This window comes from Salvelinus alpinus, chromosome 32 (genome assembly GCF_045679555.1).
Source record: "Salvelinus alpinus chromosome 32, SLU_Salpinus.1, whole genome shotgun sequence".
NCBI lineage: Eukaryota > Metazoa > Chordata > Actinopteri > Salmoniformes > Salmonidae > Salvelinus > Salvelinus alpinus.
The window spans coordinates 13172769-13186276 of record NC_092117.1 but is presented as its reverse complement, the minus strand read 5'-3'; the positions used below and the strand labels follow the sequence as shown (position 1 = coordinate 13186276).

The 13508-nt window shown below is 44.1% G+C and overlaps 1 protein-coding gene across 7 annotated transcripts in view; it reads left to right on the top strand.

Annotated features, from left to right (window-relative positions):
- Positions 1-13508, top strand: part of nt5c2a (5'-nucleotidase, cytosolic IIa) — a 25589-nt gene extending 12081 nt beyond the window's left edge. For 6 of the 7 annotated variants that reach the window (XM_071380013.1, XM_071380015.1, XM_071380011.1 and 3 more), the window contains 16 exons: positions 462-579; positions 904-999; positions 1134-1225; positions 1687-1744; positions 1836-1929; positions 2574-2627; positions 2751-2834; positions 2919-2960; positions 3097-3204; positions 3335-3401; positions 5291-5461; positions 5581-5632; positions 9395-9455; positions 9591-9767; positions 9963-10195; positions 10483-13508. In XM_071380013.1, coding sequence (XP_071236114.1) covers positions 462-579; positions 904-999; positions 1134-1225; positions 1687-1744; positions 1836-1929; positions 2574-2627; positions 2751-2834; positions 2919-2960; positions 3097-3204; positions 3335-3401; positions 5291-5461; positions 5581-5632; positions 9395-9455; positions 9591-9767; positions 9963-10195; positions 10483-10534 — 1559 coding nt within the window. In that variant the 3' untranslated portion in view covers positions 10535-13508. Of the gene's footprint in view, positions 1-461; positions 580-903; positions 1000-1133; positions 1226-1686; positions 1745-1835; positions 1930-2573; positions 2628-2750; positions 2835-2918; positions 2961-3096; positions 3205-3334; positions 3402-5290; positions 5462-5580; positions 5633-9394; positions 9456-9590; positions 9768-9962 lie in introns of all 7 variants that reach the window. The other variant, XM_071380016.1, reaches the window with a different exon arrangement.

The window sequence follows — 13508 nt, the reverse complement described above, 5'->3', positions numbered from 1 at the left end:
AACAAGTGCTGCTAAGGGGTTGTGTTTCCACACAGTAAGTGGGGAGAAACAACCGTTGGGGGAGGGGGGATAGGGCTGTGGGAGTAGCGCCAGGAACTAAAGGGTTTTTGACATGCCAACCGCTACAGGTCATCTGCTTCCATAGCCACTATCTGCAGTGCAGTCGAAGCACTCTTAGTGTGTTAGTGGGTCGTGTGTGTCGTGCATGTGCTTACATGTGTTCTGGATGTGCACGTTATTCACTTAACATACCCATACCAGATTCATTTCAACTGTCCACAGAGGACACATATAAATCCCTCCCTATGTTCCAGTGTGTAGGCCCTATCGTGCTTTGTCAGTCTCGCCACATAAATCTGTCTCCCTCTCTATGAACACGGAGAGACCGCATTGTAGCTCTCTCCCAGTGAGTATATCACCCTGTATTACAGTAGCTGTATCCCTCTCCCTGCTTACTGCAGTGTATAAATCACCTGAGTACGAGTCGCTGGGATTTGACCTGACCGTGGAACGTCTCATCCACATCGGTTACCCACAGGAGCTGCTCAACTTTGTCTACGACCCCGCTTTCCCCACCAGGTCCGTCTGACATCACACGTTCACATCAGTTAGTTATTAGTAAGGCCAGACTGAATTCTTATGAATACCATTATAGAGTTGTCTTTGATTTGGTCAATTATAATTATTTATTTGTTTTCTAACAGTACTTGGTTTGAGCCGATTTCATTTCACAAATATATGATTTAAAAATAACTTAGGGTCTTGAGGAAAATACTCCCTTTCAGTCTGGCCCAGGTTAAAAGTTACACATCTCAGTTAGTAAGCCTCTTTAGAGATGATGGCTCCCATCTCACACACATATAAACGGTTCTGACAAGTTGTCCTACCACCCTCTGGTTCCAGAGGCCTGTTGTTTGACACAATGCACGGGAATCTGCTCAAGGTCGACGCATACGGCAACATCCTGGTCTGTGCCCACGGCTTCAACTTCATGAGGGGGTGAGTTCTGCTGCTCGTAATGATATTACCCTCACACCAAACATTTACCATGTGCTCATGCCAAATACCATCATATTGCACATACACACACCGTATAGTCATATCATACTCATTTAATCACTCTGTTCCTTTAGGCCTGAGATCAGGGAGATGTACCCCAACAAGTTTATCCAGCGTGGAGACACTGACCGCTTCTACATTCTGAACACACTGTTCAACCTCCCTGGTGAGAGAGCAGTCTTCACCCCATTTCACCCCACTCCAAATCTAATGACACAACCTTTAAAAAATGTCAATTGCAATTAACCTTAAATTCATAACATTTTCTAAATGAAAAGAAACCAATAAATACAATTACTCAACATCAAAAAATCGAATTATCTTTCTCAAAAATGTTTGTGCTCTTATTTTTTTGTTCTTATATTATAAAAAAAAAACAAAAAAAAACGTAAAAACAATTGGTGACCCCACTGACCCTGACTTTGAATACCACTGCCTGAGTGACATTCACTGAACTGTGTTCACAGTCTCTCTGATACTGCCCACATTACTGCTCCAGAGTACTGCTCAAATACTCCACTGGTTGTTGTTCCATAAGTTAGTGTTGTTTTTTTATTTTCTGAGGAATGTCCTTTTTGCTGATGTCACATTGGTGTTTCAAATGGCCTTACCTTGCTCCCTCTTCAGAAACCTACCTCTTTGCTTGTCTGGTTGATTTCTTCACCAACTGCCCCAAATACACAAGGTGAGTGTGTTGCTCTCCCTCTGAAAACAGAATCATTTTGAATGATTATCAGATAGTTTGGGATTTCTAATTCAAGTACTTGTGGTCCCAGCTGCGAGACTGGCTTTAAGAATGGAGACCTCTTCATGTCCTACAAGAGCATGTTCCAGGATGTCCGTGATGCTGTGGACTGGGTCCACTTGAAGGTAAAACAACCTCCCTCCCTCACTTCCTCTTCAAAATCCATTAAAGTATTTTTCACTGAATATGGTTATATGCACACAGTAATACGATTTATTGTGAATAGTCAGATTAATATAATAGTTTGATTAAAACATTTACATGCTTTGCAAGAACGATTTCCCTAATAATCCTGTTTCCATAGACACTAATGGAACTTTGAGAAATGCAGAAAATCGGCACTCGAAGTAAACGTTGTAAAACAGCGACCATGTTATTTTTGGGAAGCTTATTTTATTCTGAGTTCGGACATACAAAGTTTACGTGAAAAGTATTTCTAAGATGTATACTTCACTCGCGCGTAAGAGGAAGGCTTGCACTGCTGGTGCTGCCACATGCACAGATCAAATACACTGCCGGACCTCCGATTAAGGGGTTTACATGTGCTAATAATTGGAAAGATTGCTCAGAAAACCAGGTGTTTTAATGGGCGTATGCTTACTTCGTTTAAGATAAGCAGAGTAAGGTCTGTACATGACTATTGCCATACTCGGCCTACTGCCATAATCTGTTTTTAATATCGGGTTATTTGTGTTTATGTAAACATACTTCTTGTATCTGTTATTCCTTCTATTCCCTGTCTAAATGTTTTGTCGCCTGTTTTCATCAGGGATCTTTGAAAGAAAAAACGGTGGAAAACCTGGAAAAGTATGTGGTCAAGGATGTAAGTAAACCTCACATTCATTTAATTGCATCTGACACATTTTCAGTGACCTTGTCTTTTTTAACACCTGTAAACGTATCACTTAAAATGGAATTTGCTTAATTAATTTTTTCTTCATTAAAGGGGAAGCTCCCTCTACTCCTGAGTCGGATGAATGAAGTGGCCAAGGTGTTCCTGGCCACCAACAGTGACTACAAATACACAGAGGTGAGGCCTAGCGACTGCACTGTACATAACCCCATACACAATCAATGAACATCACGTATAACGTCTCTCTGTTTATCATTTCAGAAAATAATGACATACCTGTTTGACTTCCCCCATGGTCCGAAGGTAAGAGACTGAATTGTCTTGTTTAGATTCTTGTTGCTTCCTTTCCGACCTAAGAACTCTAAGAGAAGAGGGGTTTAGGGGAGGCGGCAAGCTGCTGAACTGGAACAGAGGTTCAGTGTGTATGTTTGTGCTGCAGGTGGGAATGCCCCATCGGCCCTGGCAGTCCTACTTTGACCTGATCTTAGTAGATGCCCGCAAACCCGTGTTCTTCGGAGAGGGGACAGTGCTACGGCAGGTCGACACAGTGAGTGTTTGTGTTTGGGCTCGAGTATGCGTTAAACCGTCTAGCAGTGTGGTACCTGTGTGTGTGCACGTTTTTGTGTGTTCATGTTGGCATTGCCACGATGACCTTACCAGAGTGCTTGCTGTTGCAGACCACAGGCCGGCTGAAGATTGGCACATACACAGGACCGCTGCAGCACGGCATCGTGTACTCTGGAGGTAACGCACTCCTGACACATATCATTTATACAGTGCATTCTGAAAGTATTCAGACCCCTTGACTTTTTCCACATTTTGTTACGTTACAGCCTTATTCTGAAATTGATTAAATTGTTTTTTCCCCCTCACCAATCTACACACAATACCCCATAATGGCAGACATTTTTGCAAATTTATTAGAAATAAAAAACTATCACATTTACATAAATATTGAGACGTTTACTCAGTACTTTGTTGAAGCACCTTTGGCAGCGATTACAGCCTTGAGTCTTCTTGGGTATGAGGCTACAAGCTTGGCACACCTGTATTTGGGGAGTTTCTCCCACTCTTCTCTGCAGATCCTCTCAAGCTCTGTCGGGTTGGATGGGGAGCGTCGCTGCACAGCTATTTTCAGGTCTCTCCAGAGATGTTCGATCGGTTTCAAGTCTGTGCTCTGGCTGGACCACTCAAGGACATTCAGAGACGTCCTGAATCCACTCCTGCGTTGTCTTGGCTGTGTGCTTAGGGTCGTTGTCCTGTAGGAAGGTGAACCGTCTCCCCAGGTCCTGAGCACTCTGGAGCAGGTTTTCATCAAGGATCTCTCTGTACTTTGCTCCGTTCATCTTTCCCTCGATCCTGACTAGTCTCCCAGTCCCTGCCGCTGAAAAACATCCCCACAGCATGATGCTGCCACCACCATGCTTCACCGTAAGGATGGTGCCAGGTTTTCTCCAGACATGACGCTTGACATTCAGGACAAAGAGTTCAATCTTGGTTTCATCAGACCAGAGAATTTTGTTTCTAATGGTCTGAGAGTCCTTTCGGTGCCTTTTGGCAAACTCCAAGCCGGCTGCATGTGCCTTTTACTGAGGAGTAGCTTCCGTCTGGCCACTCTACCATAAAGGCCCTTTTGGTGAAGTGCTGCAGAGATGGTTGCCCTTCTGGAAGCTTCTTCCATCTCCACAGAGGCACTCCTGAGTTCTGTCAGTGACCATTGGGTTCTTGGTCACCTCCCTGACCAAGGCCCTTCTCCCCCGATTGCTCAGTTTGGCCGGGGAGGCAGCTTTAGGAAGAGTCTTGGTGGTTCCAAACTTCTTCCATTTAAGTGATGGAGGCCACTGTGTTCTTGGGGACCTCCAATGCTGCAGACATTTTTTGGTACTCTTCCCCAGATTTGTTTCTCGACACAATCCTGTCTTGGAGCTCTAGGACAATTCCTTTAACCTCATGGCTTGGTTTTTGCTCTGACATCCACTGTCAACTGTGGGACCTTATATAGACAGGTGTGTGCCTTTCCAAATCATGTACAATTTAATTTACCACAGATGGACTCCAATCAAGTTGTAGTAACATCTCAAGGATGATCAGTGGAAACAGGATGCACCTGAGCTCAATTTCAAGTCTCATAGCGAAGGGTCTGAATACTTATGTAAATAAGATATTTCTGTTTTTAAAAAACTGTTTTCACTTTGTCATTCTGGGTTTGTGTTTAGTTTGATGAGCATAATTTTTTTATTTAATCCATTTTAGAATAAGGCGGTTCAAATTGTGGGAAAAGTCAAGGGGTCTGAATAATTTCTGAATGCACTGTATATACAAATATCGTTCATAAATTAGAAATGTATTGTTGACCCAAACATGTAAGTAGAGCTTCCATACTGTCTCATTTCCCACAGCCTGTAAGGATACACTCTTTAGGGGCCAGGGAATTTACAAGGAGCCAAACATCAACAGCCCTGTTCGAATACTTTGGAAAAGCATTCTAATCACTGATATGACATGACTAACCCTTTTCACCTATCACTATCGTGTGGTAGTTGAACCTCTAGTGATTACTCAGAGGAAGGAATCGGTCCAATGCAAAGGTATTCCAACAAGGCCTTAGTTTTCAGTTTTCTCTCTCCTCACAGGTTCCTCTGACATAGTGTGTGACCTGCTGGGGGCCAAAGGGAAGGACATAGTATACATTGGGGACCACATCTTTGGGGACATCCTCAAGTCCAAAAAACGCCAGGGATGGAGGACCTTCTTGGTGATCCCTGAACTGGCTCAGGAGCTGCACGTGTGGACTGACAAGAGCTGTGAGCTTAACACACCCATGTCATAGATACTGATGCTTGACAACAGTATTTGGGTATATTTGTGCGTCTTTGTACACTGTTGTGCATCTCTTACAACTGTGTGTGTTTCTGTGTTCCAGCTCTGTTTGAGGAGCTCCAGTCTCTGGACATCTTCCTGGCAGAGCTCTATAAGTGAGTGTCTCTGCCTCGTCTACACAGTAAACTGAACCACATCCTGATAAAACTTAAGCTCAATGTTGACAAACTAAATTAGGCATTGTTTTATTGACCGAATGTGCTCTATCAAAATCAAATAACATTTTATTTGTCACATGCTTCGTAAACAACAGGTGTGGACTAACAGTGAAATGCTTACTTACGGGTCCTTCCCAACAATGCAGAGAGAAAGAAAATAGAGAAATAAAGGAAAGTAAAACACGTAATAATAGATACACAATGAGTAACGATAACTTGGCAATATACAAGGGCTACTGAGTCGATGTGCAGTGTATGAGATAATTGAGGTAGATATGTACATATAACTATGAATAAAAGTGACGGATAGTAAACAGTAACAGTCGCGTATGAGATGAGTCAAAAAAAGTTAGTGCAATTAGGGTCCATGCAGATAGTCTGGGTAGCTGTTTGGTTGGCTTGTGGGTATAAGCTGTTCAGGGTCCTGCTGGTTCCAGACTTGGTGCATTGGTACTATGACTTGGGTGGCTGGAGTCTGATAATTTTTAGGGCCTTCCTCTGACACCGCCTGGTATAGAGGTCCTGGACAGCAGGGAGCTCGGCTCCAGTGATGTACTGGGCCGTACGCACAACCCTCTGTAGTGCCTTGCGTTTGGATGCCCACAGTTGCCGTACCAAGCGGTGATGCAGCCAGTCAAGATGCTCTCAATGGTGCAGTTGTAGAACTTTCTGAGGATCTGAGGACCCATGCCAAATCTTTTCAGCCAACTGAGGGTGAAGAGGCATTGTCGTGCCCTCTTCACGACTGTGTTGGTGTGTTTGGACCATGATAGATCCTTATGGATGTAGACACTGAGAAACTTGAACCTCTCAACCCACTCCACTACAGCCCCCTCAATTTAAATAGGGGTGTGCTCAGCTCTCCTTTTCCTGTAGTTCACGATCAGCTCCTTTTGTCTTGCTGACGTTGAGGGAGAGGTTGTCATAGCATCACACTGCCAGGTCTCTTACATCCTCCCTATAGGTCGTCTCATTGTTGTCGGTGATCAGGCCTACCACTGTTGTGTCATCTGCAAACTTAATGATGGTGTTGGAGTTGTGCGCGGCCACACAGTCGTGGGTGAACAGGGAGTACAGGAGGGGATTAAGAACACACCCCTGAGGGGGCCCCGTGTTGAGGGTCAGTGTGGCTGATGTGTTGTTGTCTACCCTCCCCACTTGTGGGGTGGCCCATCAGGAAATCCAGGAACCAGTTGCAGAGAGAGGTGTTCAGTCCCAGGAATCCTTAGCTTAGTGATGAGCTTGGAGGGCACTATGGTGTTTAACGCTGAGCTGTAGTCAGTTAACAGCATTCTCACGTAGGTGTTCTTTTTGTACAAGTTGGAAAGGGCATTGTGGAGTGCAATTGAGATTGTGTCATCTATGGATCAATTGGGGCGGTAGGCAAATTAGAGTGGGTCCAGGGTGTCTGCGATCATAGTGTTGATGTGAGCCATGACCAGCATTTCAAAGCATTTCATGGCTACAGATGTGAGTGCTACGGGGCGATAGTCATTTAGACAGGTTACCGTGAGGTTCTTGGGCACAGAGGCTATGGTGGTCTGCTTGAAACATGTAGGTATTACAGACTGCGTCAGGGAGAGGTCAGCGCATGCTCTGAGTACGCGTGCTGGTGATCCGTCTGGCCCTGCGGCCAAGTGAATGTTAACCTGTTTAGCCCCTAAGGAAAGATGAGACTGGATGGAGACTGTTTTACGTAACAAAATGAGGAAAAGGACAAACTTCCTTCAGATTTTGGGGGGGGAACTCTGTTATTCAATGCGTTTGTATGGGCTAATAGCAGTAAGGCCAAATACATGTTTTATTTATTTTTGATACTTCAAGGGGTCTTAAAATCCAAAATCAAATAGCCAAATAATCCTTACGGGTTAAAGGTCTTACTCGCATTGGCTAAGGAGAGCTGATTAAACAGTCGTCCGGAACAGCTTGTGCTTTCATGATTGGTTCAGTGTTGCTTGCCTCGAAGCGAGTATAGAAGGCATTTTGCTCGCCTGGTAGGCTTGTTTCATTAGGCAGCTTGCGGCTGGGTTTCCCTTTGTAAATCCGTGATAGTTTACAAGCCCTGCCACATCCGATGAGTGTCAGAGCCGGTGTAAGGGATTTGATCTTAGTCCTGTATTGATGCTTTGCGTGTTTGATGGTTCGTCTGAGGGCGTAGCGGGATTTCTTATCAGCGTCCGGGCCCTTGAAAGAAGCAGCTCTAGCCCTTAGCTCAGTGCTGATGTTGCCTGTGACCTATGGCTTCTGGTTGGGATATGTGTACGTACGGTCACTGTGGGGATGTCGTCGTCGATGCACTTATTAATGAAGCCGGTGACTGATGTGGTAAACTCCTCAATGCCATCGGATGAGTACCAGAACATATTCCAGTTTGTGTTAGTGAAACAGTTCTGTAGCTTAGCATCCGCTTCATTCGACCACTTCTGTATTGATCGCTGGCACTGTATCTCCTGTTTTGAGTTTTTGCTTGTAAGCAGGTATCAGGAGGATAGAGTTATGATCTGATTTGCCAAATGGAGGGTGAGCTTTGTATGTGTCTGTGTGTGGAGTAAAGTTATTTCGCCTCTAGTTGCACAGGTGACATGCTGGTAGAAATTAGGTATGACTGATTTCAGTTTTCCTGCATTAAAATCACCTTCCACTAGGAGCGCTGGCTCTGGATGAGCATTTTCTTGTTTGCTTATGGCCCTATACAGCTCGTTGAGTGCGGTCTTAGTGTCAGCATCAGTTTGTGGTGGTAAATAGACAGCTACGGAAACTCAGGCGAGCACAACCACAAGCCTTCCTTAATATTAGAAATTGCACACCAGCTGTTTATAACAAAGATAAACAGTTCTTCAGGTCCCGTTGATGGGATAGTTAAAAAAAATATATATATATATATTTTGTTTTGCTTTTACCCCTTTTTTCTCCCCAATTTCGTGGTATCCAATCTTGTCTCATCGCTGCATCTCCCGTACGAAACACAAACCAAACAAGCCGCAATGCTTCTTGACACAATGCCCACTTAACTCGGAAGCCAGCCCCACCAATATGTCAGAGGAAACACCGTACACCTGGCCACCGTGTTAGTGTGCATGCGCCCGGCCCACCACAGGAGGCGCGATGGGACAAGGACATCACTGCCGGCCAAACCCTCCCGGACGACGCTGGGACAATTGTGCGCCACCCCATGGGTCTCCCGGCTGCGACAGAGCCTGGACTCGAACCAGGATCTCTAGTGGCACAGCTAGCGACTGCGATGCAGTGCCTTAGACCACTGCGCCACTCGGGAGGCCGATAGGATAGTTTTGAACGGAGCTCATAAAGGTTTTTCTCCAGTGATTTTATTTACTCGTCGCCGTAGCTTCATCAGGGTGCCCGCACGTCGGCCTCTATATCGCAGTCTCTTTCTTTTCCCGAGTGTCGGGGCCTGGTCTAGGGGTGAGCAGCATGTCCTGTGCAGCTGAATCAAGGTTAGTGATGTCCAGAAGCTTGTTTCCTATGACCGGAAAAATGGCGAAAACATTATGTACAAAAAAAGTTAAAAGAATCGCAACAAAACACACAAAATAGCAGAATTGGTCAGGAACCCGTAAATCAGCCGCTATACATTTCGGCGCCATTCCTATTCTACCATAGAATGGCGAGACAAGTACAAATGAATATAGCTTGACTCCACCAAAGCCCAATTCAATAGAACTGTTTCTCTGTCCACAGAAATCTTGACAGCAGCAGCAACGAGAGACCTGATATCAGTTCCCTCCAGCGCAGGATCAAGGTACACACACACATACTGTACACCCTGCAAACTGGCACCATGCACATATGCATACCCAACCGTACACATAGCATACAGTGCACTCAACCTCTAAATCTTCTAACTTTCTTTCTTCTCTTACCCTGTCCGCGACAGAAAGTGACCCATGACATGGACATGTGCTATGGGATGATGGGCAGTCTGTTCCGCAGTGGCTCCAGACAGACTCTGTTTGCGTCACAGGTGATGCGCTATGCTGACCTGTACGCTGCCTCCTTCATCAACCTCCTCTACTACCCATTCAGCTACCTGTTCAGAGCAGCACATGTACTGGTGAGTTCAGCTAATGTTGTCTCATAGGACATCCGGATGTAAATTCCCTCGTTGGATACAATAGTTAGGACAAAACGAAGGAACGTTGTTTGTCTGTATGAAGACAATACATTGAGAGCAGCACTACTATGGGTTGCTTTTTGTTCTCTGTGTGGATTTGTATGACACTTCCTCCCTCGTGCCCTTCTCTCCCAGATGCCCCATGAGTCGACGGTTGAGCACGCCCACGTGGACATCAACGATACCGAGTCGCCCCTGGCAACGCGTAACCGCCACTCCGTGGACCTGTTGGAGTTAGACTGTAAGAGGCACCAGCTGACCCGCTCCATAAGTGAGATCCAGCCCCCAAACCTGTTCCCACAGACCCCCCAGGAGATCACCCACTGCCACGATGAGGATGATGACGAGGAAGAAGAAGAGGAGGAAGAGTAAGCAGGGAGAGGAGGCTCGCCAAAGGGTAGACTTTTACTTTAGGGACAGATCTAGGATCAGTTTAGTGTCTAGTGGCAAATTCCTACTACTCCAGGAGGTGTATAGCGCGTAGTGTTGTGTAGCTAGCTAGGTAACTGAATATTCCCAGCAAAGGGATTGGAGAGGCTCAGTAAGTGTCAGGATTAGGGTAAGGGTTACACAGATTTTAGTTGTACCGTTTGTATATATTTCTCAGCACAGGCTATGTAAATGTTGTTTGTTTTGTTCTTTTTGCTTGGTGAAGTTTCCAGAGAAGTTTCCAGATGGAGCTCTTCGGACCACACCTAAGAGACTGATGGTGACTTGGCCCCCTATAGCATGCCTGCACTGACCTGGCATCATTATGCAGTCAGTATCACATACATGAGCCGTGCACGCATAGTCTTGACAACCCCACCCTAGGCAACACAGTGACTAGGGTCTGGTTTCAATGGTGGACTCTTTTGGCATAGAGCAGGGATGGGCCACTTTGATTGGTGTGGGGGCCACATGAGTTTCCGTTTTTCGCAGGTCTGCATACTCACATGTGCATAGCCCTTTTCCCACCACATTGCAAGCAAAACATTTTTTGCAGCCCCTCTCTTGACACCAAAGAGTTCGTTTTGTGCAATTCTACACATTTTGCCATGGGGTGTAGAGAAAATGTTGCAGTTTTAAAGCAACTTTGCTGCAATTCTACACATTTTGCGGGGGAGGTAAATTGATCCAAAGGACTTCAAAAGGGAGCGGCCCGCCAATTGCCAATCCCTGGCATAGAGGAGCTACGTCACTGCCTATGTCGATAATAAGGGAGGGAAAAATCTGGGGCTTTCCCAACAAATCACGCGGCAGACATGCCGGAATGTCACGATTCAAAACCAAGGTTTGCTGGCAAAAACATTGCAGTGCTTTTAGTTAAGGATGCAAACGGGCCATGTGAAATTCACTCATTTAAAAAGAACCTCTATGATCGTCATCTTGCTAGCTACTATTTTGTATTTTATTCAAGTTGATAAAGTTGTGACGTAGGCAATGATGTAGTTCCTCTATGCCAAAAGAGTCTTGAAAGCAGACCCTAGCCTAGGGTCGGGTTTTCCAGACTAATGCACTGACGCTGCCCTGCTACTGTCCCCTAGCTGTGAGTGGTGTGCCTTTTAGTTTGTTTTACTGAATGAAACTGTTCCCTTGGTTAAAGATGCACTATGCAGAAATCGCTCTGCCATTTCCTGGTTGCTCAAATTCTAATAGTTTGCCTAATGTCAGTATATGTGACGAAACAAGCAAGTTTAATGTATAGAATCATTGTACCATGTAAACCGCACTGAGATATATTTTCCATAACCAAAAATAGTATATTCAGCTGTTTGAAGCTGGTATACAAAACACAAGTAAAAGACACAAGCAAAACTTCAGCACGGTAAGCATAGAAATAGGGCACATAGAACAGATCTACCGCTTCTTAGACTTGCTTTCAATGTGAACGACAGATCTATAATTCACATTTCTATGTGAATTTGGTTGGGGTCGCCCAAAAAGTTACATATTGCAGCTTTAATGTTTGAACCACCTAAGGAACAATAGTATAATTTATATGGAGTCCTATTTGCACCAGACTTTGTGGTTATAGAAATGCTTTTCTATAAACTGTTATAGAATAGTATTTTTATGGAAACAGAGAGCATGTGATGGCTGCTGTGGAACAGTATAAAAGTTTGTGATCATACGCACATTCTTAAAAAACGTAGGTGCTGGGCTAATAAAGAATACTTCTGAAGAACAGGAAGGCCTGTTTATGCTCCCAAAAAAGCTCTGAATTGGGTGCATAAACTGTGTGTGGGCCTTCCTGTTCTTTGCTGTGGTACAGTACACATCTGTCTGAGGAATGTGACAAATAAAAGTATCACGTTACGTGACGTTACACAGCAACTGCAGATCCAGAGCAGCCGGCAGAAGCCGCAATTCTCCTTTTGGCATCTGGTTACCTGCTCTAGTTACCAGATTTCTCCTAGTAATTTACCATCCCCCACTGAATGATAGACTACATTTCCCAGAATTCAGTTGTATTCCATAGCTCAGCCAATCAGAGTCCCAGTCTCTACTAAGTGCCCTACACATTATAAAGATTATGGCAATAATATACCCTGTATTATCATTTTAATTCAGACCATTTCTGTATCATGAAATACTGTGTATATCAGCCCTATGAAACTGTTATTGCCTTAGTCTGGTCTGGATTTGTGAGACAATGTATATACAAGATAAGTATATTTTTGTGTGTTTTGAATAATGTTTGAAAGGGAAGACAGTCCTGGTAAAAGCTGCTTGTGTTATTTACTGTAAAAGTGTTCTGAAGGGCTTTGATGTTGTAGGCCTCTTCTATGCGCATTTCAAATGGCTATAGTTCAATGACACTGCCTCAGTTCACAGCAGGCTCCCGGAGTATCTATATCCAGAGACATGCTTAAAACTCATCAAATTGCAGGCATTTTGTTGAAAGCCTGAAAAACATGGTATTGAAATGCATCTGCGCTTCCGCAGAAAACAGGCTTAACAACTGTAAGTATTCAGCTGCATGAATATCTTTTTATAAGAGGTGAAATTCTGTACTGCAAGAATCATTTTCTTATTTCTGCAATAGTATAGGCTAACCGAGTGTCTCTGGGCGTACGGTTATGTATGAGTGTTTATGGTTTATTATGGTGCGTAGCATGACCCATAAACTGGTCCAAGTTGCCCTCACGTTTATCTCTAACCCTCCCTAATGTGGGTCAAAGATCTTACTATGTGCTATAAGATATGTGCTCATATGATTGGCTGTTTGTTTGTTTTAATAACTGTTACTGTACAGTCTTGTCCTACTGTATGGAACTGGACTGACTCCCTCTACTGGAAGTTTGAAAACTACCATTAACTCAAATGTTTAAATTCAGAAGTCCCTTTACCTTGTGGCGGATTTACCTACTGTATAAAAGCAACGCTAACTGTACCAATGAATGTCATGCTGTTATTTTTTTAAATATGTTTTCCAACTTTTTAAGATGTATCATTTTTGTGCATGATCTGAATCTGTTGAGTTTGGAGCTGCTTTTTGAATTCACTGTGGAATGTGAGACTACTTACAAAAGTACACCGTGCAAATGGATTTAAAGCAATTTATAAAAATGTATTTTCTTGAAAACATTTTGTGCATGTTCTGCAGTTGCTGTTTAAGTGTGGAATTTGTTTCCGAGAATGTTACTTGGGGTAATATCCATTTTGATGTTAAATAAAATGTAATGCGCTGTCGCAATA